This window comes from Perognathus longimembris, chromosome 12 (genome assembly GCF_023159225.1).
Source record: "Perognathus longimembris pacificus isolate PPM17 chromosome 12, ASM2315922v1, whole genome shotgun sequence".
Classification (NCBI taxonomy): Eukaryota; Metazoa; Chordata; class Mammalia; order Rodentia; family Heteromyidae; genus Perognathus; species Perognathus longimembris.
Window position 1 is genome coordinate 33,676,635 of NC_063172.1, and position 21,284 is coordinate 33,697,918.

The 21,284-nt window shown below is 37.6% G+C and overlaps 2 protein-coding genes across 11 annotated transcripts in view; one reads left to right on the forward strand and one right to left on the reverse strand.

Annotated features, from left to right (window-relative positions):
- Cibar1 (CBY1 interacting BAR domain containing 1) overlaps positions 1 to 21,284 on the reverse strand; it is a 42,355-nt gene that overhangs the window by 8,849 nt on the left and 12,222 nt on the right. The window contains exons 7-10 of one of the 5 annotated variants that reach the window (XR_007212858.1): positions 18,869 to 18,982; positions 14,538 to 14,657; positions 12,430 to 13,233; positions 12,003 to 12,017 (exon numbers count right to left, since the gene is read on the reverse strand). Coding sequence is in view for 4 of the 5 variants with exons in the window: in XM_048359195.1 (XP_048215152.1) it covers positions 13,144 to 13,233; positions 14,538 to 14,657; positions 18,869 to 18,982 (324 nt within the window). In the remaining variant the exon portion in view is untranslated. Of the gene's footprint in view, positions 1 to 12,002; positions 12,018 to 12,284; positions 13,234 to 14,537; positions 14,658 to 18,868; positions 18,983 to 21,284 lie in introns of those variants that run through there. The other 4 variants (XM_048359195.1, XM_048359194.1, XM_048359192.1 and 1 more) reach the window with 4 other exon arrangements.
- On the forward strand, positions 1,308 to 19,251 carry Rbm12b (RNA binding motif protein 12B). Of its 6 annotated transcripts, XM_048359189.1 has the most exons (6): positions 1,312 to 1,469; positions 1,657 to 1,728; positions 4,371 to 4,420; positions 4,972 to 5,364; positions 5,395 to 6,735; positions 6,898 to 9,156. In XM_048359189.1, exons 4-6 carry the CDS (start codon positions 5,000 to 5,002, stop codon positions 7,754 to 7,756), a joined length of 2,565 nt encoding a protein of 854 aa, XP_048215146.1. In that variant the 5' UTR covers positions 1,312 to 1,469; positions 1,657 to 1,728; positions 4,371 to 4,420; positions 4,972 to 4,999; the 3' UTR covers positions 7,757 to 9,156. The 6 variants fall into 6 exon arrangements, 2 of the variants coding, with proteins under 2 accessions (XP_048215145.1, XP_048215146.1); XR_007212856.1 differs by lacking the exons at positions 4,972 to 5,364; positions 5,395 to 6,735; positions 6,898 to 9,156 and adding exons at positions 17,534 to 17,647; positions 19,205 to 19,251 and having other exon boundaries at positions 1,308 to 1,469; XR_007212855.1 differs by lacking the exons at positions 4,371 to 4,420; positions 4,972 to 5,364; positions 5,395 to 6,735; positions 6,898 to 9,156 and adding exons at positions 17,534 to 17,647; positions 19,205 to 19,251 and having other exon boundaries at positions 1,308 to 1,469.

Consider the following 21,284-nt stretch of genomic DNA (forward strand, 5'->3'; position numbering starts at 1 on the left):
TGTCCCCACCCACAAGTTGTATAGTTCATTTTCAATGTAGTGTCTATTGAGTAGCACTGCTGCATTTATTCACCCTTTCTCCCTTCATTTCTGTGCTCCCCTTTACCTTCCGAAAGACAGATAAATGAACCAACAAGACAAAAAGAAAACAAAAACAACAATGACAAAAACCTCGTTTCCATTTCTTGGAGTTCATTTAGATAAACATTTTTTATGTCAGAGGCACATAGGCATTGCATATTTGTGTTCCTCTTGTAAGAGTATCTAGGCATTATTTTATTCTTATTTAATTACTTCTTTATTCTCACAATCTATCACTTAAGAATAGGCATTTTGAGAGAGAGATTCAAAATTCATTTCTTTCATTTACATCAATATCTTCAAAATGTAATTGCTGTTTTCTTAGTGAACTTTTAATTTAACCATAAATGCACCATATAGTTACAACGTGGGATGGGCTGCTTCCTTATTTGAAAATAATAAAATACAACCAAGCACCAAGTTGATCACCAGCTACTACAGAGAAGGCATCACAAAACATACCTGTAGTTGTACTTGACATTTCTCAATTTTCTGTACTGGTCTACTCATGTGTTGGAATAAGATTTAAAAAGGTACACTGTAAGGTGATTAATGTCTATAAGGACTGTTTAAAAATGCATGTCTTAAGCTCTTCAGCATTGGTTTTGTGCAAGGCAAACATTTAAGGTAGTGGACCTTTTGGAATTTTCAAGAGCCTTTCAGAAAATGCTTACAAACCTGTGGTAACAGCAGCACAGAAAGACAGATCACCCACTTTTTTCTTTTACATTTTTTCCCTTACCTGCTGAAAAAATTGTTCTGTGTATTACAATCTGTGTATCTACCTCAGATTTTCTTGACACCTGCCAGTTGACTCTTCTTTTATTTATTTGCCAGTATCTGAACGCGTGGGTTTTGTACTCAAGACGGGCGCTCTACCACCTGAGCCACACCATCACTTCTGGCTTTTTGCTGGTTAATTGCAGATAAGACCCTCATGCAGTTCACGGTTCAAAAGCCAGCCAGATTAAGAAGTGAGCTCTAGCCACCGAGTGGCTAGGATTACAAGTATGAGTCACCACGTCCCACAATCTAACTTTTGTCTATTTATCTGGCCTGCGCGTTGGCTGGGAACTGAGCATGCTCAGCAGCCCCGCTATTTACCCTCAAGCACCGCCTCCCTTTCCCTTGACAACGGGAAAGCGTCGCGCCTGGCGTGTGCGCGTGCGCGTGCGCGTGCGCCGCGGGAGTCGCTGAGGAGGAAGCGGGTTACGCCGGGAGAGCGCGCATGGGCAGACAAACCGTACGTCCGTTTGTCCGAGCGCGAGGGGAGAGTGGGCGCCATCTTCCTTCCCGCCGGCTGGCTGAGGGCTTTTCCTGTTCGGCGGAGGCGGCTACGACAAGGAGCGCGTCAGCCCCGGCCAGGGGTGACGGACTGGGCCGCAGCGGTGTGTGTTGTTCCCGGCAGAGGGCTCCGCAGCGTCCCCGGGGCGCCGGAGAAGGGGGACCGGGTGGGGAGTGGAGCGGCCGGCGGGGCCGCGGCGGACGCGTAGGAGGGCGGGGTCGCGGGGCGTGCGGCGTCGGGGCGCCCCCATCCGCAACTCCGTTGTACCCCGACTCTCCCTCTCCCGTCAGCCTCCCGGCGGTGGTGTGTGCGCGCGCGCTTCCCGGGGAGCTTGACAGTGAAGATCTGGAAGGATCGCCTAGGTATTTTCTTTTCCATTGCTATGTCATGGTAGGTAGGGGTGGCTGGAGAGGCGCGGGAGGCCCGACTCCTCAGGCTCCAGGAGGGCGGGGGGAGGGGAGGTCAAAGGGCGTTTCTGGTAGAATTGGGGCCGGCTGGAACCCGTGGCCAGTGAGGGTGTAACGGTGCGCCCTCGGGGCGGCTGGAATGGCAAGGCGCGGAGGTTGGGCGGTCCTGGTTAATCGGAAGGCTGGATTGCGGCTGAAGGTCCGGCGACCCCATGGGATCCCGTCGTAGTACTTGGCCTGGTGCAAAAAGGGAAGAAAGAAAGCAAAAGAAAACAGCAGCACCTCTGACCCAGGGGAGTGCGGACAAAGGCTGTGAAATCGATACCTTCGGACGACGATGGAAGTTAACGGGAAATCCTGTGCCCTCGTGGATCGGCCTTCCCCGTACAGTGTTCCTGGGACCGGTGGCTATCAGTGGTCCTGCTTTCTTTGGTTTTTAATTTTAACCATCTACGTGTCAAAAGGCAGGTGATCAGAAAGAGAGATTGTGGACTGGGGGCAGATTATTATTATATTTTTTCTGCAGGGCAACTTCTCGTCTAGAATTTGAGTATGCCTCATCGTGACTGGGTTTAAGTAGTCGCCTGGTGAAGAGTGAAAAGTTTTTACTACCTCACGACGCCTGGAAAATGACTTTTATTTGCTAGTCACTAGTCAAGTGGATCTGACATAATGCCTGTGAAATTCAGTCCCTGTGGTCCTCACGGTCTTGATTAGAAGATGCACATTTCGTATTGTTTAGCTAAATTGGTGGTCGCATTGGGTAAAAATCAGCAGTTATTTAAAACGTGCTTCCCCTTACATGAGCTTATTGTGCTCCTAAATCACAACATAAAGTCACAAAAATACTTTTGCATTCATAATGAGAAAAAACTTAAGAGGTAGTGCGTGTGTCTATTTTTGTACAGTGTAATGTGCTAATAGAATTTCTGGAGGTTTTGCTCAAGGAACGTAGCATATTGGCACTGTAAGAGAAGTATTCATTTTTGAGAGGTCTTAGAGGTGGTTTAGATGTTTGTGGGAGGATACATGATAATGGTACATTACTATTGAAAGTCACAAGTTTAAGCATTAATTATATTTACCTGGCAAATTAAACTAGTCTCGAATTGGAATTCATGAGATTTGTGGTAATGAGACTAAAATAGTTTTAGTTAAGATAAAATTTAGTTAGGGTATATGTTACTGGAGGGTTTTTGAATTTGACATAATTGTTGAAATATCTGTTTATTTGTAGGTGATTTATTAGGGAATACAAAATGGCATGTTCATTGTGTTGCTTCCCCAAATATTTTAAGAGTTAAAAAATACAGTGTATGTAGGAATATTGGAATTTCATGTGGACAAGTTTTCAAGAGAGTGTTTTTGAAACTGTTTTTGAAACTAGGCTTATACTTTATTTTCTTTTCTAGTATTGTGCAGATATTTTAATAGTGATCCACACTGATTTTGGAGGTAGCACGTGCCAAGTAAATTGATATCTTTTAAGTTTGTAGCTCAAAAAGTTTATAGATCCTTCTTAAAGCTTTTCAGATCCTACTTTGTGTGATAGTGGTACTTAGGTGTAAGTGATGGAGTTTAGCAACATTTGATCTTTAAAGCCATTTTATTTATAATTATTAGTTTGGCAAGTCATAAGTCTTATTGGGTGAGACTTCATTAAGTCTTGTTAGTTTGGGTATACATGAAAGTGTTAGGTGCAAGTTTCCTTAAATTGAGTTGAGATGTTTTAGGAGTTCATACAGGTTATCTCTGTATTTCAAGTTAATTGTATTTTTAGTATGTTTCTATTTCTCTATGTTATTTAGGTTTCCCCAGTATTGTTCAGGATAGTTGAATCGCATTAATGTTATTGGCATAATAAAATTCCATAGTTATCTTAACATTTTGTTTTGTTTGAGATGACTTTAAATAGTTATTGCTTTAAGCATATCAGGTAAAGAGTGGTGCTGAGATTTTTTGACTTAGTATTTATCGTAGTTATTTTGGAATCATAAAATTTGGTTCTTTGAAAATCCATTGGTTTGGATTTAAGAACTGATTTTTGAATTTTAAGCTTTGCTATTTTACCATTTTAAATGGATGCTTTATTAATTTTGAGTTGGTCTTATGTTTTGTAAGGGAAGAGACTGGCAAGAGAGATGCACATAAACATGAACTGGATATTTGAATTTTCACTGGGGAGTGATAGAGAAGGACTTTTTAATGTTTGTGTTTTTACACTGATATTTTACTTGTAGAAAAGTTTTTAAAAGTGGATATAAAACTTATGTACATCAAAATGCATAGACCTTAAGATATACTTGGGTGAGCTTTGGTAGTTAATACACCCTTGTTAATACCATTGCTACTTCCAATTGTGTAGTTCAATTTTCAGCAAATTTTATTTTTCAGTGTTTGCAGATACCTACTTGGGTTTTGTACTTCCTTTTCACAGAGGATAACTAATTTTCCCTTGAAACAAAACTATTTTGTTATGTCCATAATTCTAATTCTGTTTTCACTTTTGGTAGGTTATTCTGCAATGGATATCCTACTCTGGCATTGAGACCGTTATAGGGTTCAGAGATTAATTATATTTCATTTTCTTTCCACAGTTAAGTTGCTTTTACAGAATTAACAGGTCTCCAAGAAATAAAAAGAAAAGGTAAGACATCAGAGTTTAAGGCTTTTCACAGAGACTTGACAAAAGTTAACTAGATTAATATGTCTGAGTACTCATGGCTTCTGTTGTTTATGTTCGGCCAGTGATACTAGTGGTAGGCAATTTAATATAATGGGCAGAAGTTATATATACTGACCATAGAGGGCTTCTCTAATTTGTAAAATTCTTTCTGGTTGGTAAAATACTTACTTGCTCTCACATTGCATTAGGAGATGTGTTTGAGAGTCTGAAAATAGTTTGGTCTTGTGAAGTAGCATTTTGCAGATTTACAAAGGAAGATGTAGTTTTGAAGTTCCTATTGTATAGGATAGGTGATGTGAAATACCTCAAGCTGGTTTATTTGTTTGTTTAGACAGGAGAGAGTGAATTCTTTGTTTTGTTAAAAATTAGATAAGAGCAATATTTTGTGAATATGTATCTTGTTTTCATTGATCAATGCTGAAGGAAGAAGGTACCAGGTAATATTAAGCTTACTTTGGGCTAAGGTACTTCAGAAATAAGACTTGCTATTATGTGTACCTTTTTGTCTGCAGGTCATTATTGCTCTGGTTTGAGCTCAGCATGGCTGTAGTCATCCGTTTACTGGGGCTTCCTTTTATTGCGGGGCCTGTGGATATTCGTCACTTCTTCAAGGGATTGACTATTCCTGATGGAGGAGTGCATATAATTGGAGGGGAAGTTGGGGAGGCTTTTATTATATTTGCAACAGATGAAGATGCAAGACGTGCTGTAAGTCGTTCAGGAGGGTTTATCAAGGATTCATCTGTAGAGCTTTTTCTTAGTAGCAAGGCAGAAATGCAGAAGACTATAGAAATGAAAAGAACTGATCGTATAGGAAGAGGGCGACGAGGATCTGGGGCATCAGGGGTTGGAAAACGGTCTAATTTTATTGAGACAATGAAGAAAGATGAAAATAATTCTAGATATGGCTCTTCAGTTAATCAAGATGCTGGATTTCATATGAATGGTACAGGACTTGATGATTTAAGGCCAAGAAAGACAAGACCATCAAAGGCTGAGAATCCTTATTTGTTTCTACGAGGTTTGCCTTACCTAGTTAATGAAGATGATGTACGTGTCTTTTTCTCCGGTCTGTGTGTGGATGGAGTAATTTTCTTAAAACATCATGATGGCCGAAATAATGGTGATGCTATAGTAAAATTTGCTTCATGTATTGATGCTTCAGGAGGCCTTAAATGCCATAGAAGTTTTATGGGCTCAAGGTTTATAGAAGTAATGCAGGGCTCAGAACAACAGTGGATTGAGCTTGGTGGTAAGGAAATTAAGGAAGGTGTTCCTGTGAGATCTGAAGAACATTCTCCAAGAAGAATTAATAATAGACATTTTCGAAAACGGTCTCATTCAAAATCTCCCAGAAGAACACGCTCTCGCTCCCCTCTTGGATTTTATGTTCACCTAAAAAATCTGTCCCTGAGTATTGATGAAAGAGATTTGAAAAATTTCTTTAGAGATACTGATCTGACTGATGAACAAATTAGGTTTTTATATAAAGATCAAAGAAGGTCACGATATGCCTTTGTGATGTTTAAGACTGTGAAAGACTATAATACAGCATTGAGTTTACATAAAACTGTTTTACAATATCGTCCAGTTCTTATTAACCCAGTTTCTAGGAAACAAATGCTGAGGTTCATTGAATATTATGAAAAGAAGAGACGAGGATCAGTAGAGAAAGAGAGAACTGGACATGCTTCACAAAAATACTTACAAGAGGGCTACACTGGCCAGAAACTCTGTATATATATAAGAAATTTTCCATTTGATGTTACTAAAGTTGAGGTGCAAAGGTTCTTTGCAGACTTTTCCCTTGCTGAGGATGAGATTTACTTGCTTTATGATGACAAAGGAGTTGGTCTGGGAGAAGCTTTGGTGAAATTTAAATCAGAAGAACAGGCTGTGAAAGCCGAACGTTTAAATCGTCGAAGATTCTTAGGAACAGAGGTATTACTAAGACTTATAACTGAGGCACAAATGCAGGAGTTTGGTATAAACTGTTCCTTCATGTCCAGAGACAAAATGCAAGCCTGTTCCCAGTCACATGATAGAGATGACCGTTGCCATTTATTTGGCTCAAAAGACTCATCAGTATACTCATATGGCCCTTCTGATGAACGTAGATACCAGGTGGAAGAATTGAGACAACCCAGTAACTTCAGGCATCCCCAGGGACATTTCCGACAGCCTAATAGGCACCCTCCAGAAAACTTCAGGCACTCTCCAGAGGACTTCAGGCACTCCCCGGAGGATAATAGGTACCTTCGGGAGGAGCACTTCAGGCGGCCTCCTGTGGAAAACTTCCGGCGACCACAAGAGGAAGACTGGAGACAGGAGGAAGACTGGAGAAGGCCTTTTGAGGAGGACTGGAGGGGGCCACCGGAGGAGGATTTCAGACAGCCCCCAGAAGAGGACTTCAGGCGGCCTCTAGAGGAGGATTTCAGGCGGCCTTGGGAGGAGGACGACTTGAGGTGCCCTCCGGAGGATGACTTCAGGTGCCATAGGGAGGAGGACTTCAGGAGGCCCTTTGAGGAAGATTTCAGACATTCCCCTGAGGAGGACTTTAGGCGGTCACCCCCCGATCACTTCAGACGACCACCCCAGGAGCATTTCAGGCGGCCTCCCCCAGAACACTTCAAGCGGCTGCCCCCGGAGCACTTCAGGAGACCACCCCAGGAACACTTCAGGAGGCCTTCCCAAGACTTTAGGCGGCTGCCCCAGGAGCACTTCCGGCGTTCCCAAGAGGAAGATTTCAGGCATATGCCGGATGAAGACTTCAGGGGCCCCCTGGAAGATGATCTGAGATGCCCTTCTGATGAAGACTTCAGGCAGCTCCCTGCGGAGGACCTCAGGGACCATCCAGAGGAGGATCCTAGACTTCCTGACAATTTTAGACTTCCTGGAGAAGATTTTAGGGGTGCACCTGAGGATTTCAGAAGCCATCGTCCTTTAGTGAATTTTGGTCGCCCAGAAGGTGGCAAGCTTGATTTTGTAAAGCGTAATATGGGTGGTTATCCTGAGGGGAGATTTATGCCTGACCCCAAGTTAAATTGTGGTACCAGTAGAGTGACTCCTATTAAGATAATGAATCTTCCATTTAAAGCTAATGTTAATGAAATTTTAGACTTTTTCCATGGTTATAGAATCATACCTGATTCAGTCTCAATACAGTATAATGAGCAAGGATTGCCTACAGGAGAAGCCATTGTTGCTTTGATAAACTATAATGAAGCTATGGCTGCTATTAAAGATCTAAATGATAGGCCAGTTGGGCCTCGCAAAGTGAAGCTAATTTTGCTTTAGAGTGCATTTCTAAATTGTTTCCTTCCCACAGTATTGATGCAGTAAAAATGAAGTTTTTAACATAAAGTTTAAAAATTATCTAGTGAAACATTTTAATTTTGACCTGTGAACATAAAAAATGTAAATAGTGTGAATCTGGTTTTGTTTTATTTGCACATTACCGCTTTTTTTCCTAACTTATAATTACATATGCCTTACATTCTCTGATGAGATTTCCTGAGTTTTTTTTTCCATGTTATGGATAGAGTTGTATAAAATAGAAGAAAAATTTTATATTTGCTTTTATTCTGTAGCAACGTCTTTTATCAATCTGTATCCAAGGAAATGGTCAGTGACTGTTCAGGTTTGGCATTTTATTACCTGTCTGAAGAATTAATAACTTCTTGTCTGAGATATTAAATATGCTAGGTCTCCTTTTAATTATAAATAGTTCAAAATGAACAGACTGTGAACTTGAAATTTACTTATGTTAAAGAGCTTAGGAGATTCTTAAAAGTTTGTGTTCATAACCTTGCAGTTTTTTAAAAATAAAAAAATTGCAACTGAAATAGACTAATTAACTTGTATTTGTATAAAAGGGAAAAATAATTGGAGCTGGGTATTATAAAGTTTTCTACAAGTATATTAAGCTGCATTTATGATGAGAGGGACCCAATAGTTTTATGGTTTCTTGAATATTTTAATTTTAGGCCTCAGCCTTAGGAGTAGGGAATCTTATTAAATAAGATTAACACAAAATAGTCAAAAGATAATGAGAGCGGCTTATGCTTGGAAGGGTTTGATAAATGGGTATATTTTTTTCTGGGAAGAATTTGCTCAGGATTCATATACCTGTGTGTTGGTTTTCACTTTTTATGTTTGTCTCAATATAAGATTTGTGAATTTTAATTTTAATATTCAACATTCAATGTAGGCAGTTTGCAAATACTGGGTTAGATTTTTTTATCCAAGCAATATAAATGCCTGACATTTGTGGAGTACCTAATATGTACTAGGCACTGACTTTATATGCATGATCTCAATACCTATTATATAATTGTCCCACAAGTTTAATATGAAGCTAGAGAGGTTAACCTACTTGAAGCCAGTTACCCAGTCATGGAGCCAATTTCAACATAGACAGACCACAGATTCCAGTTAATGCTTAAAAGCTTTTGCTATCTCATTTTATGAAATGGCGTTTTGTTTTTTTTACTGTATTGACCATACTAAAAATATTTTCAGGGCTCAATGGTATTTTCTTACCTCTTGTTGCTTTAAAATAGTGCTAAAGATAAAAATAAAATGATCAAACATTCTTAGTAAAAGAGAAAGTGACTTTTAAGACTCTCTGATCTACGGCTGGGAATGTGGCTTAGTGATAGAGTGCTTGCCTATCACTCATGAAGCTCTGGGTTTGATTTCTCAGTACCACATAAACAGAAAAAGCCAGAAGTGGCACTGTGGCTCAAGTGGTAGAGTGCTAGTCCTGAGCAAAAGCTCAGGGATAGTGCCCATGCCCCGAGTTAAAGCCCCAGGACTGGCCAAAAAAAAGTCTGTGTTTCTAGGGGTTTCTCTTGGGATACTCCTGTTACATACTGGCGTCTATCTAAAATTGATCATTCTATCCAACATGATTTGATTGACCTAATAGATTACATAAAACATATAATATTCCTCAATTCTTTTATTCAGAGGCTTTCTATAGTGAGAATAAAATTTTTATTGATGGCTTCATTATCTAATAAGATATTACAAAAGTAGTTATTAACTGGATGACTTGATAATAGGATTAGTTTATTGCCTATTACTTGGTCAATTAGTAGTTTTAAGTATGTTGAGTTTCAGGATTTTTTTTTTTTGCCAGACCGGAGGCTTGAACTCTGGGCCTGGATGCTGTCCCAAAGTTTTATGCTCAAAGCTAGTAGTGCTCTAACCACTTGAGCCCACAGCTCCACTTCTGGCCTTTTGTAGTAAGAGTCTCATGGTTTCCCTGCTTCTGCTGGCTTTTAACTATGATCCTTAGACTGTTTCAGCCTCCTGGCTAGCTAGGATTACAGGTTCGAGCCACTGGCACTTGACAACTTTGATTAAAAAAAATCTTAAGCTTATTGAAGTTTCTATCATTATTTTTATAGTGAATGTCCTAATTACTAGTAGAATTAATATTGGTAAGTTTGGTTGAAAAAAAGCACCTTGATTTAAAGGATCTCTGTAAACTATAGAGATGTTTTAAATAATGAACAAAATAGGAAGAAATGGTATCTGGCTTCAAGATTACATAGATGGTTCATCTGATCAAACCTGGAGGAAGACTTTCAAAAAACACTTTTTAGATAGAGTGATAAAGGTAAGATGAAGCTTAAAGTACAGGATCACTGAATATGTGATTGCTTTTTACCTTGATAACAGGCTTAGTGTACTAAGTACATGCTTTGTGTTTTGACTTTAAGTAGTATGAATATTTCATCTCTGCATTTAGGTGGTATCCATCTCCTAAAATCTATGTGTCTCTATCTATCTATCTATCTATCTATCTATCTATCTATCTATCTATCTATCTATCTATCTATGTTGTTAACTGGGACTGTTATTGGGGCCTGAATTTAGGGTTTTGCAGTCTGGCTTGACTTTCACTCAAGAAATAAACTGCTTGTGCCATACCTCCATTTTTGCCTTTTTGTTGGTTCAATGGAGAAACAAGTCTCTGGGATTTTTCTGCTCAGTCTGACTCCAAACTCAGATCCTGTTTTCCCAGCTAGCCAAATAGGATTATACATGTGAGTTTAGGATTTAATATTTTTTAACTTCATTATAAAATTTTATTATAGAATATTGACCTGATTGGGAGATACTTTGCACATATCTTTCTAACTCTGACTTCATTTGGTAATTTGGTCATGGTTAAGAGTATACCATGGACATTACTTTCCCTTTGCCACTCCAGAGGACCAATTTACTAATACACCAGAATCTCAAAACACGAGAAGAATGTACTAATTAGCTTTATACACTCATATATTTTAACGTACTATCTCTTTGTACTAATTACTTTTACTCATCATGGACTTCAGTGATAATCACCTCAGAATTTGTTTTTCCTCTCAAGCCCACTGATGTATTATGTACATTGAAATGCCACTTTATACCCAGTGACATTTTGTCTTGAGGGTGTCAAAAATATTAGATCATTTTTAGAAAGTGAATCCTCTAATCAAAACATAGGTAAGAATCATAGTAGGGCTTCTCTAATGTCACTGATCTAAATTAAGCTGTGACTCTGCTCCCTTTTTCTAGGCATTAAATACTTAATTCTGAAATCCTAATGTATTCCTAGTTTGGACATAAATGAAGGCCCATATGCCATGCGTTTTTTTTGGTCAGTTGTGGGGCTTGAACTCCAGGCTTGGTGCTATCCACTTCCAGATTTCCGGTTAATTGGAGATAAGAGTCTCTGGGACTTTCCTGCTCTGGCTGGCTTTGGACCGCAATCCTCAGATCTCAGCCTCCTGAGTAGGTGTGAGCCACCAGCACCCGGCAGTGTTGTGTTGTTTTTAATAACACAAGTTATGGGGCTGGGGATATAGCCTAGCGGCAAGAGTGCTTGCCTCGTATACATGAGGCCCTGGGTTCAATTCCCCAGCACCACATATACAGAAAAAAATGGCCAGAAGTGGCGCTGTGGCTCAAGTGGCAGAGTGCTAGCCTTGAGCAAGAAGAAGCCAGGGACAGTGCTCAGGCCCTGAGTCCAAGACCCAGGACTGGCCAAAAAAAAAAAGAATAAGTTACGTTTACGTTTTTTACATTTTTTACATTTTTAAGTGTAGTTCCATCTTGCATGGTTTAGTAAGTACCCATATAATATCCTTGATTTTGCCTCGACCCCAGAGTATGTGAAATATTTGCTTTAACCTAAGTGTAGATTAAATAACAAAACTTAATGTTACATTGGTGAAATTATTTTTTTGTGTGAAATATTTCTTTGAAGTAGGAAGACCCTGTTTAGAAATATCTGTTGATTATGAATTAGGTACTATTTGAATTTTACAGGTGAGACACTGATGGTCCAGAAAGTTACTATTTAGTGAGTAACCAGAGAATTACTGTTCTTCCCTTGAACTACAATTCCAGACTTAAGTACTGGGAAAACACTCTCCTAAGCCCATTCATAGACTCAGCTTCTTTAAAATACTGATTAGAAATTGTTTTTGAATATTTTATTAAAGAATACTGAAATACTTTTATTAGTGTTCTCTGGGAGCTGTACTTTGTTAAAAAAAAACTATGACAAGTCAAAAGCTTTTTAGAAAGTCTTTATTTTTCCATGGTGAATAATTTTTTCCAGTGATCCCTTAAAATTTTAATTTTAATAATTTTTTTGTTTTTTGCCAGTTCTGGGGCTTGAACTCATGGCCCGAGCACTGTCCCTGGCTTCTTTTTGCTCAAGGCTAGCACTCTACCTCTGAGCCATAGCGCCACTTCTGGCCTTTTCTATATACGTGGTGCTGAGGAATCGAACCCAGGGCTTCATGTGTACGAGGTGAGCACTTTACCACTAGGCAATATTCTCAGCCCTGAGTTTAATAATTTTTACATGCCTAATTGGGATCTATGATAAAGTATTCCTCACCAAAAGAAAGAAAAGCATCAGATACGAAAAATCTGGCTTTTTCTTTTTTCTTCTAATAAAGTACCCATTATCTTAAGTAGATAATGTCCTGGGCATTTTTCTTTTTTAGTTTTTAATGTCCCATGATGAACATTCCAAATACTTGCCTGCCAAGTTACATTATCACATATAATGACAGCAGTTGTGTTTTAAAAAACCAGTGTCAGGTTGGATGTACTTTAGAAAGCAAAAATTAAGCTTTGTGTATATTTGTAAGACTTGATATGGTGTGTCCCATTATCCTGTTGGATTTTATTCTTGTTAAAAACAGTAGCAAATGATGTAGCATAAAGTTTTACCAAAAGTATAAAAGTAAAAGCTCTTAAGGATTAGTGGAGTAGAATTTGTTGTGTAACCAAATCTTGTGTTCAAAACATGGAATTAATTATAACCTAAAAGAAGCTAATAGGAATTATTAGATCTTTTGTTACATAACTGTTGCAACTCTAGGTATAATGAATTAATTTGAAATGTTTTGAAATTTTCTTTAAAGTGGAGCTTATACCAAAACGAAACAAAATTATCACAACTTGCCTAGGTAGGATGTTCAGATGATTGGTGTATAATATTTTTTAAAAAACATTTTGGTCATAAAGTTTCCTTTAATTGATTTTCTCATTTGTTAAGGATTTCATTTTAAGGTTTAACCCGTTAAGTGAGTTGAAGGTTTTATAATTTGGTAATACTGGATTTCAAGTCATTTTCAAGATGAAAATGGGAATGTAAAGTTTACTTAATATTAATTTTCATCTTCTGTAATATCTAAGTCTTCATCATCCTTATCATCATCATCTGCTTGTTGATCCTTTTTTAGTCGACAGGTAGATATCTGTTAAAAATAAGCACATTAAAATACTAAAGTATGTTTCATCTTGGTAAATAACTTCACATTTACTTACAAGAAAAGGCACAGAGAACAAATATTTCAAAAAAAGTCCACATGTAATAGTTTTTAATAAGTGAATTCTTGCTATGAACTAATATATCTTAAAGTGGAAAAGGTCTTCATTCATGTATCATATGTGAAATTAATTGATTCCAGTTAGCCACACTAAGTACTTCAACTAAAATTATGTATTTTTTGAATATATACAGTAATACTACAAAGTTAAAAATAAGCCAAACAATTCTGGGGCTACAAAAACAGTGCTTCAAGAATCAAAATAAATGGCCAAAAAAAAAGATCTTTCATGTTGTGGGATAGAAATAGAAATAGAAAGAAGTATGGTGGTTTAAATGGAATGGGATCAGGATCTGAATACATCAGCTGTATCTACTGACTTCACTTGGGAAATCTTGTTCAGGTCCTCTCCAAGAGTGAGCATAATCTATCGCCTTGAAGACATTTGTCAGTGCTCAGAGACCCTGGTGATCATCACCATTGTGAACGTGTTTGAGCTAGGGGCACCTTGTGGGTAGGGTCTAAGAATACTATTCAATAACTTTTACAGGATAGTACCCCAGGCTACCTGAAAAAAAAGTCAATAGAGCTAAGGTTGAAAACTCCTAAAAGAATGCATTACAAATTTCTATTATTGATAGCCAACTCAACATAATCAAAACTTCACATGTACTGTATTACTAAATTAATGGAGTCTATGAGCTTGGTACTTTGATTATGGGGAAGAAATACCTAAATATAAAGCAGAAAATGCTAATGAAAATAGGTTTTGAGCCACATTTATTTAAAAAACTTTTGAAAGTATTTTTTTACTTTAAAATTTGAAGGCTAGATATGAAGAGCTAAGTCATAGCTCTTTAGACCAGAGTTTGGTGTGAAATGGAAAAGTCCTGATCCATTTGAGGCCTGCTTACAGGAGAAATGAGGACATTTGTGCTCCAAAAAGCTGTGTTTCTGGATCTGCAATCCAGTTTTAGTATAATTTCTAGATAGCTGTTTGACTTCAGAACTTAATGTTGTTCATATTGAGATAAATCTACATTAGCATTCTTGTCTACCTGTTTTAAATGTTCTTTCTGTTCTGAGTAATGTGTGATTATAGTGTAAAAGAAATAACGAAGTGCATCATTCTACAGAAAATTATCAGGTTATATGACTGAAAGTCATGAAGTTAAGGATATTAAAAGTTTCAAAAGCAGCAGCACAAAATCCTTTAACAGAGTTTAGCTCACCTGACCTGTTCCAGATACACACTTAGCTGACAGTGATCTCTGAAGAGGTGACTTTGAATTTGCTCTTACAATATCTAAACGAGATGAGTAATCTGGTGGATACAGAGAATTTCGGAAAACCTATTTCAATGATAAAACAATGTTACAGATAAGACAGATAACCAAATCAGGTTCTTTTTAGTTAAGATATCTAAGTACCACCTCAAGGGTAAAATTTGAACTTATTAAGTAACTTTGAGGAAAAAAAATTAAAAATGTTCTTAAGTTAAAAAGTGAAGGCTAAAATTCTATTTCAGCCACGTAAGATGAAGAGATATGAAAGCAGTAATTAGTCATAGAAGAAACGCTTGTGCTTTTTCCAGGGAATTGTAAAAGTCCTGGTCCTCAAAGTGTACAAGTTAGAATGGCAGCAATGGTTCATACTTTTCGTTCTTTTTTGTTTTGTTAACACCAACTCTTATGAATGTAATGTCATTGCATTACTGCGAAGGAGAAAATACCTAAGATTACACTGGACTCAACTACAGTTCATAAATTCCAACCTCATTAGGACTAGACTGCCATGATTTGTTATTTCATTTTCTGGAAAATGACACTTTCAAATCTTACTGTCTTAGGCTTCCCTGTTTCTCTTGCATTTCTTTAATAGGTAAGAGTGTCAGATATAAATTTATTCAGTTCCTTCTTAAACTTTCACTCTGTTTTTAAAAGCATCATTCTAATTCTTTCCAATGTCCCATTTTTTTCCTTCAGCTGTAGCATCAAATGTGGAAAACTTTTTCCCAGTTTCCTTCCTTTTAGAAAACAAGTATGAGTTTGGTCATTTTTGTTTTTATTCTATTAGATGTAACTAAAAAACATCTCAAGCTTTCTACTTCATCTCCATTCAACTGTAATTGACATTTCACCCTCCTCTAAAATTGTTTTTGCCCATATCTATTTTGTCTTAATCTTCCCCAACCCCCATCCTAAACCTTTATTTTTCCATGCCATCACTAAAAAAGCTTGCATTGTGCTAGCTTACACTTTAATATTTTGTTAAATGTTTTTTTTTTTTTTTTGGCCAGTCCTGGGCCTTGGACTCAGGGCCTGAGCACTGTCCCTGGCTTCTTCCTGCTCAAGGCTAGCACTCTGCCACTTGAGCCACAGCGCCGCTTCTGGCCGTTTTCTGTATATGTGGTGTTGGGGAATCGAACCTAGGGCCTCGTATATCCGAGGCAGGCACTCTTGCCACTAGGCTATATCCCCAGCCCTTGTTAAATGTTTTTAAGGCTTTCCCCCTTAAGTCATTTTAAAATAATGACCCTTTAGTGAGCTAGTTCTGTGTATATTTCATACATTCTTCAGACAGCCATATTCATGCTCCCAAGCCACCTTTTATTTTAGACCAGCACTGTCCAATTGAAAGTTTTGCGATGATGGTAATGTTTGATGTCCCTTATTGTCCGAAAAGCTACTAGTCCTGTACTAAGGATCTGAAATGTGATTCACGTGGATAGGAAACTGAATAACCTTAAATAGCTATATATGCCTAATATCTCTTATGTTGGACAGTGCAGCTTTAAATTTAATAACTGTATTATAAAATTAGGCATTATCCCTAAATTTTTTTGCCTGAGGTACTTCTGTTTGAATATACTGATGATTACTTATCCAAATGCTTTAGGGGATTTAAGCCTTAAGGCCACGCAAGTTTATTTATCAGTCTTCACTTCTAGCCTACATGCAGATACTGTTATATTGTTTTTGTAGTGCCAGTTCCTTAGCTTGGGATACCAGCAAACTTATTCAAGAGCCAAGTCAAGTGATATCTTTTGCTTTACTCTGTTCTCCAGTCAGTAGTCCTCTTGTTGGTACCCTCAAGGACAGTTATATATCACATAGTTTGGGGGCAATGCTGGGATTTTGAACCTGGCCTCTCATGCTTGCTAGGCAAGCCTTTACCACTTCAGCTGGGCCCCAAACCATTTTTGAGATTGGATCTTGTGTTTTCCCTTGGGCTAGCCTGAACTTTAGTCCTTCTATTCATGCTTCCTGAATAGCTGAGATGCAAAGGTGCCACTGCACCCAATTTATTGAGATGGAGTTCTGATGGGCTGGCCTGAACTACAATCCTCCTGAGCTTGATCTCCACCTCCCAAGTAACTGGTTGCAAGCTTGAACCACCCTATCATTGTTTTTAATTAATTACCTGTCTCCAACAATGAATCTTGAGTACCTCTAGTGCAAGGAACCCTGCATCATCTTTGCAACTTCTAAATTGATGGTGTTAGATGCACTTTTGCAAAATTAATGGCACTACTATGAATTTAATTCCCATGTCGTGGAGGTGGGTGTAGGTAAAGGAGACCCAGACTAAGAGATGGCTCCATATACACAGTCCTTTAAACTTAAGAGAACTGAAGACACAAAAGGAATCAAAGGATGAGGTAAAACTTGTAATTTAGGGCAATTTAGATGTTAGGTTACTGAAGGAAGACCATTTATTCATGTATGTTTGTGAGCCTATATTAGAGTTTGCACTCAAGACCTCATACTTGGCTTGGCTTGCTTGCTGGGGTGGTGCTATACCACTTGAACCATGCCTCTAGCCCAATTTTTTGGTGCTTATTTTGGAGGTGAAGTCTCATGGACTTTTCTGCCTGGGCTGGCAATGAATGGTAAGCCTCCAGATCTCAGACTCTTGAGTAGCCAGGATTACAAGCATGAGCCACTGCCTTCTGGCTCAAATTCTGTTTTGAAGCCAGTGTCTTGGAATGCGGCATCTAGATGTGATATAAAAACTGGATGACTCAGTAAGCAACTACTATTTAGAAAGGATTCTATTTTTGTTTGAACATCCCTTTTTAACTTTTCTAGCAAAGATGAAATAAGTAGAAAACAGATTATACAGAGCCCTTGGGATACAAATTTAAGTTTGTTGGGTATTTCCAAAAATTTAAAAAAATTACAGAAAGAATTTATTGGCAATAATGCATTTCCAAAAACGATCTAAGATCTCTTCTAGGACTGAATGTCACGATATGGATATCTCTGAAATGACTGCACAGAATTGATTTTTGAAGGGGAAAATGGGCCTGACAATACTTTTATGTGAAGAACAAAATAAGGTAAGATGGTTTATAATTATAACTAGAGTGCTTTAACTGCACAGAGTTCACTATTGCTGGAATAAATTTTAGCATGTATTACCTAAAAGGAAGGCAAGTTATTTCTCTGTCCCTCTCAGATTATTTTCTCTTAATGTTTCCAAGAAAACTGTCCATAAGATCCTTCCTACTTTTGTGACCTCTTGAATACAATGTTACTTCCTCTGATCACACAACTTTACACTGCTCTCCTTTCTTCACTTGCTGGATGACATAGTAATAGTTTAGGTCTATTGTTGCTCAACAATTGCTTGTTCTGTATTATGACATTGCTCTTTTATTCACAACAGCCTGCCTCAGAACCTTTGTGTATCTATGCTGTCAACCTCAAAAGTTCTCCATTTCTCTTAAGCTTCTTTGATTTGAAGGATATTTGAGACCTTCCACACAAACTGGTTGCATTAAAAAATTAAAAAAAAAGAGTATTTCTAAAATATCTAAGCCCTTGATAGATTTTAAATTCCTGCTTTGACAACATGGACTACTTTCTCCATTATAATTCTGAGAACTTGAAGGAACTTATATATCATGTAACAAGTGGCACATCAAGGTGTTAGAAACGGGAGAAAGGAAATACTTGTAAAAGTGATCACTTTGTAGATTATTTAAACTTGTGCCCCAGTGCACTGGCGTTTCTTGCAAGAAACAGTCCTTACCATTTACCTAGAACTATATTTCAGGTAGTTTTATGTAGCGAGCTTTAAATACATTGTAGTCTGGAGTGGACTCCCAGAGATTACTTAATTAGCTATAGGACCTTCTGGGATATTTTTAATTTCACTGTGCTTCAGTTTTCTCACCCATAGAAATAAGGACAGTAAGTGCTTATCAATGCTACTAGGAGGATTAAAATAAGTTACAATTTATAGATGAGCTCAAGGAAATCACTATATAAGTGTTCGGTATTATACAATCAACATACAAAGGCTTGACAATCTATTTTTAAAAACATGAAAAGGAGTGAAAATTAAGAAATTTAGCTGACGTTTTTGGGGGCTAGTTATAGTAAGTTAAACTGACAAAATATAAAGGAGAAATTAGAAAAGTTCAGCTATTTGGATTTGCACACAATAATGTAAAACATTGCAGTGTTCCGGTTAAAGGTATTTTTATCCATACAGACTAAACTCTCTTAAATATTCTCCATACTAGCAGAAGAACTGAGTTTAGATATGGTCCTACCTCTAAATCTTCATCCTCATCAATCTTTTGTATATTTTGGTAGGCAGCAGTGTAGACCTCTAAAGCCTTGCCATGAAATAACATTTCGATAGTGATAAATTCGGAAAATATATTCTAAAAAAACAAAGATTTGAGTTTAAAAAATCATTTAAATCATTTTATGAGTTTAGTAAATTTATTCCCCCCCCCATAGTCTTGGTGTTTTGTGAAAAACCAAAGTAAATGTTTTTCTTTAAGACAAATGATAACTAAAATAAAAATAGTTGTAAAGATCTTTTGCAGTGAATCCTTAAAATTATATGCTAAGTGTATCTTTTTCACTTTTTTTTTTGTCAGTCAGGGCCTGGACGCTGTCCCTGAGCTCTTTTGCTCAAGGCAAGTGCTCTGTCACTTTGAGCTACAGTGCCACTTCCAGTTTTCTGGTGGTTAACTGGAGTCTCAAAGACTTTTCTGCCTAGGCTGCTTTGAACCATGATCCTCAGATCTCAGCCTCCTGAGTAGCTGGGATTATAAGTGTGAACCACCAGCAAGTCAGTTCTCTTAATACCTGGTAATTAACATTTGTGATAAAAAAATTTTGACTCAGTTATTTGGTACTATGCACTCTGATTCCACAAGTCTTATAAGTGTTTTATATAAAGTGTTTTAGTTAAATTCTGAAATTAATAACTCCCAACTGATGTGAGAGAATACTAGGCTCTGAGAGTCATATAACTATGAGCAGTAACCATACCGTCATTTGTATACATCAGAGGTATACAGTATACTGGGTTAGCACTATTCTAAAACAGAATATCAGATTTTTGTATTTGGAATCTCCAAAACACAGGATACCTTATAGTTTGAATTTTATCCCTAGAATTTTATCCCTAAGACAGTTCCTGAAGGAAAGAAATCAGGTACCCTCAAAGAGTGTGGAAGCTGTTAGTCACAAAAGTTTTTCTAGAGAAATGCTATGTAATGATAGTGGTAGAATTTGCTGCATTTGAAAAACACAACTTCCAGATAATTGTATAACTCCTTAAATATAATAAGAACTACTGATTGCATTGTTTACTTTGAAGGGCTACATTTTAGGGTATATGAATTATATCTTGAAGATATTGAAAAAATATAATCATAACAGAAATGTGTTTATAACTTTTCTTTTTTATGCCCATTAAGCCTCTGGCTCAGCTTTTTTGTTCACATTTGGTGCTCTATAACTTGGGCCATGCCTGTAGTTCTGGCTGTTGGCTGGTTAACTGGCAAAATGGTCTCTTGGATTTTTCTGCATGTGGTAGCTCCAAACCTCAATTCTCATATCTTAGTCTCCTGAACATAAAGATTATAGGTGTGAGCCACTGTTGCCTGTCTACCATATTTCTTTTGAAAGCACAATGTTTTAAAACAATATAGAACAAATACTGAGAGAAAATATGAGCAAATATTTATATATTCTTGGGTATGAAAAAAACTTGTCTGCCATAACACCAAGGTAGAAAAACAAAAAGAGGGGCAGGAATGTGGCTTGGTGGTAGAGTGCTTGCCTTACAGTATGAATGAAGCCCTGGGTTTGATTCCTTAGTACCGCATAACAGAAAAAGCTGGAAGTGGCACTGTGGCTGAAGTGGTAGAGTGTTAACCTTGAGTACAGACAGCCTAGGCTCTGAGTTCGAGCCCCAGGACTGGCAAACAACAATAACAACCAAAAAACAAATAGACCAAGCCAGGTACCAGTGGCTCAGGCCTGTAATCCTAGCTACTCAGGAGACTGAAATCTGAGGATCACAGTTCAAAGCCAGCCCAGGCAGGAAAGTCCGTGAGACTCTTATCTCCAATTAACCACCAGAAAAGTGGAAGTGGCATTGTGGCTCAAGTGGTAGAGTGCTAGCCTTGATGAGCTGAAGAGCTCAAGGATAGCACCCGGGCCCAGAGTTCAAGCCCTATATCCAACAAAATATAAATCAGTCATATAGACCAACAGATTTGGAACAAAAACAAAGCCTTAAGGGAGCAAAAAATAACACCTGCAGTATTTATACACGATTCTTTCTGTTAATATAATCACTATACATATTAGTATTATAAATTGTGTATTATGCAATTATTTAAAATATGCAACAAGCCTGTTAATTATATCATGTATTTATATAGTAATACATAATATATACGAACTCATATAAACTATATATTATTTGCAACATACCTTCTCTTAATCAAAAAGGTAATCTCAATATAAAGAATTAGGAGAAATGAGAAAAATTTTAATAACCAAGTAGAAGTGTTGGACCAAGAAATAAAATGTATCACTAGTTATATGAAACAATACTTATCCTTAACAGTACTGACAACAAAATTTGTGAAAAGAAATGTTTTTTACCCAAGAAATTGGCTGTTACTATTTATCACTGTTACACTTCCACTCGTGAAAGGA